General features: G+C 57.4%; 1 protein-coding gene across 1 annotated transcript in view; it reads left to right on the top strand.

Moving 5' to 3' along the window:
• The window catches only part of PPM1J (protein phosphatase, Mg2+/Mn2+ dependent, 1J), a gene marked incomplete at its 5' end in the record, with an annotated part of 6,227 nt that extends 3,221 nt beyond the window's left edge, over positions 1–3,006 (top strand). The window contains 5 exons of the mRNA XM_009083701.1: positions 1,415–1,552; positions 1,688–1,751; positions 1,909–2,016; positions 2,155–2,306; positions 2,561–3,006. Of these exons, the coding sequence (XP_009081949.1) occupies positions 1,415–1,552; positions 1,688–1,751; positions 1,909–2,016; positions 2,155–2,306; positions 2,561–2,708 (610 nt within the window). The remainder of the gene's footprint in view (positions 1–1,414; positions 1,553–1,687; positions 1,752–1,908; positions 2,017–2,154; positions 2,307–2,560) is intronic.
• Positions 3,007–3,292: the final 286 nt, after the last annotated feature.

The raw sequence follows: 3,292 nt of genomic DNA, 5'->3' as shown, positions 1-3,292 counted from the left end.
TTCCTAAGCCCCTCACGCTGCCTGCCAGGCTGCTGCCATGGTGGAGTCTCAGGGCTGAGGGCAGCCCCAAAGCTGGGACCTGCTCATGGCACTTGTCCATCCCAGCCAGCTGGCTGGGATGGGGAGAGGCACTGGGATGTGGGGAGCTGGCGTGGGGCATCTCTTGGCTGGCAGAGCCCTGGTTTGCTGCGGGGTCAGTGTGAGAGGCTGTGACTGTAAGCCTGATCTGACTGGTGATCCCGGAGCCAGATTGGTTCAGTTGCATGGAGCCAGTTTGGTCCATCTCATCCTGCTCGTGGCCAGAGAGCAGGGAGCATCCCCTGTCTGGGCTGCTGTGAGCAGGAGGAGCACAGCTCTGCTCCCTCCACCCGCTGTGCTCCCTAGCACGGTCCAAGGAGCCGCAGTGCTCCCGCCAAGTCCTAGTTTCTTCCCCAGCTGCTCCCTGGGGAGGCAGAGCTGACACGTGCCAGAGGGTTTCTGGCTTTCTCCCTGAAAGCTCCCTGTCCCTGTCCTGGCCAAACCCCCCAGTGCCACCCAGGGAGACTTTTTAAGGTTATAAAGACCTCTCTGAGGACAGCACAGGGGAGGAGGCGTTTGTGTTGGAGAAGGTCTTGCTGGATGTGATTTCTTGGCTTGCAACGTACTTGGAAAAACACTGAGGTGTTTTTTCTTGAGTCTATTTTTGAATGACCGAGAGGAGGAAACTGCTGTGAGCAGGATCCTCTCCAGCTGGCTGCTCTGGGCAGGGCACAGGCAGGGACAGACAGGCACACGTTTGCTCTGCCACACAGTGCCCTGGAGTGGGACAGGGGTCTCCATGCCTCTGCACTGATCCCTCCCCCTCTCTTGCCAAGGGATCTCTTCCTCTTTTTCAGCTCTTTCTTCCCCTATCTGTATTTTCTGTCCCTTTTTGCAGCCCCCTGCACGCTATGCTCCAGGAAGGCTTGGGGCTGCCCTTGGAAGGGCTCTGTGCTGCTGCTTGTCCTGGCCATGGCCAGGACACTGTTTTGGAAAAGACTCATCACTCTTTTCCTCATGTGCCATGCCCTGTGCTGAGCCTGGGATCTTGGGACATTTGCAGCTGTGACTCCTCCTGGACAAATTCCAGCTTCTCCTGGAATTTTCTAGGTTTTCGTCCCTTTTGGAGATCCTTGTTTCCCAAAACTCTCTATGCAAAAGCTTCATCTTCTTGCTGGGTGCTGGCATGGCTGTCCCCAGCTCTGGTGTTTTCCCTCTGGGTATGGCACAGGTGGGTGGTTTGAAGCTGCTTTACCAGCATCTGTTTGAGTTGCTCCAGAGCAGCCAACGTTATCCCACCATGGAATACCATAGCTGAAGGCTCAGTGGGCTGGTGGGTGCTGTGTCTGGGCAGAGCTGGATCCACAGATCCCACTCTCCTAGCCTGATGGCTGAGCTGCTGCTTCTTCCCACAGGCATTGCTGAGGCCTGAGCTGCTGGGGAAGGAGTTCACCCACCTGGAGTTCCCTCGCAGGATCCAGCCCAAGGAGCTGGGAAAGAAGATGCTATACAGGGACCAGGACATGAATGGCTGGTAACCCCCAATCCACTGGTGGCACTGGGGTCCTGCTGCATCAGCCACCTGGCTCCAGCATCCCTTCCCACAGGGCAGGGGGCTCTGGCACACTGGGGAGGTGTTGACACCTTGTCTCTGGCTTATTTTAACCAGGGCTTACAAAAAGATAGAAGAGGATGACCTGAAGTTTCCACTTATCTACGGGGAAGGCAAAAAGGTGAAGTGCTTTGGCAGGAGCTGGGGGGTGTCACTTCCTGCCTGCTCTCACTAATTTGGGGATTTCCAGCCTCTTTTTGCTAGAGCCAGTTCTCAGCTGGGAATGGAGGTGGAGATGAAGTGGCTGAAAGTTTTCTTTTGATTCCAACGTTCTCCAGGCTCGGATGATGGCCACCATTGGAGTCACACGAGGCCTGGGAGACCATGACCTCAAGGTGTTCAGCTCCAACATCCACATCAAGCCTTTCCTGTCCTGCTTCCCAGAGGTAAGCCTGGCTGCTCTGCACACAGGGGTTTCTGCAACATCTGGAGCTGCTCAGTATGACCAGATCCATGATGTGCCCAGGGCAGTGGGAACCTCCTCTGCCTCTCTGCCCCTCACATCTTGCCCTGTTGCTTGCCAGGTTAGGGTTTACGACCTCACGCAGTATGAGCACTGTCCTGATGATGTTCTGGTCTTGGGCACTGATGGGCTCTGGGATGTCACCAACGACAAGGAGGTGGCTGGTGTGGTGATGGAGGTGCTGACAAGCTACGAGCCCAATGACCCATGCAGGTGAGCTGCAAGTGGGCAGGGGCACAACTGTGTCCTGCACTCCAACATCTTCCCTTGGCCTGGCTCTTTTGGCCATGCATCCCTCTGGGCTCTGCAGCACTGCTCCCCTGGGTGTGCATATCAGCTTGGATCTCTCCAAGGGACCCTTTTCTGCACATCTAGCTCTTCCAGCTTCTCCTGCCTTGCCAGGGACTGCAGGAGGCTGCCTCAGGGGGTCTGGGGTCACTGCTGAGCCGTGCTCTCTCTGCCCCCAGGTACACCATGGTGGCCCAGGAGCTGGTGGTGCGGTCCCGGGGGGTGCTGAAGGAGCGGGGCTGGCGGCTGGCCAACGACAAGCTGGGCTCTGGTGATGACATCTCTGTCTTTGTGATCCCTCTGGGTGGGCCAGGCAACTACACGTGATGCCTGGTGAGCCTGGGGCAGCAGGGCTCGCCTTGCCTGGATGGAGACGAGCAGGACAGTGACACTGCCTCAGGGCCACCTCTCCCCAAGCACTTCTTTCCTGAACCGACTGCAAGAAGAGTAAGAAACCTGGAGCCTCAGTCTGTGCCCCTGCCCAGAGCATCCCCCTCCACCTGGTTGCATCCCAGGCCTGGGTGGAGATGGAGAGGCCTTGGATAGAGAGTGAAGACTGGGGTTGAAGGATGTTTTTGTGCTGCTACTTTCTCAATGCTGTGAAAAGCCAGAAGGCTCCCCAGCTCCTCGGAGCATCCTGTGCCCCACACCCTGGCTGCAATGGGTCCAGCCCTGTGAGACAGCCATGGGGCTGGTAGGGCACTTGTACCTGCTGCAGTCACCCCTTGTCCCCTACCCTGTGACACTTATGCCAGTGACACCAAAGCTGCTGTTGAGGCTGAGCACTGGGGCTGGGATGTGCTGTGGCCAGGGGTGAAGCCCCACTGACAGCTGGGCAATGCTCAGCCCAGCACAAATCCAACTGTAGGTGGTGTGGTGGTGAGTGAGCCCCACAACTGCCATCCCAGCTT

This window comes from Acanthisitta chloris, unplaced genomic scaffold (genome assembly GCF_000695815.1).
Source record: "Acanthisitta chloris isolate BGI_N310 unplaced genomic scaffold, ASM69581v1 scaffold32491, whole genome shotgun sequence".
In the NCBI taxonomy this organism is placed as follows: domain Eukaryota; kingdom Metazoa; phylum Chordata; class Aves; order Passeriformes; family Acanthisittidae; genus Acanthisitta; species Acanthisitta chloris.
This window is presented reverse-complemented; position numbering and strand designations above follow the sequence as displayed.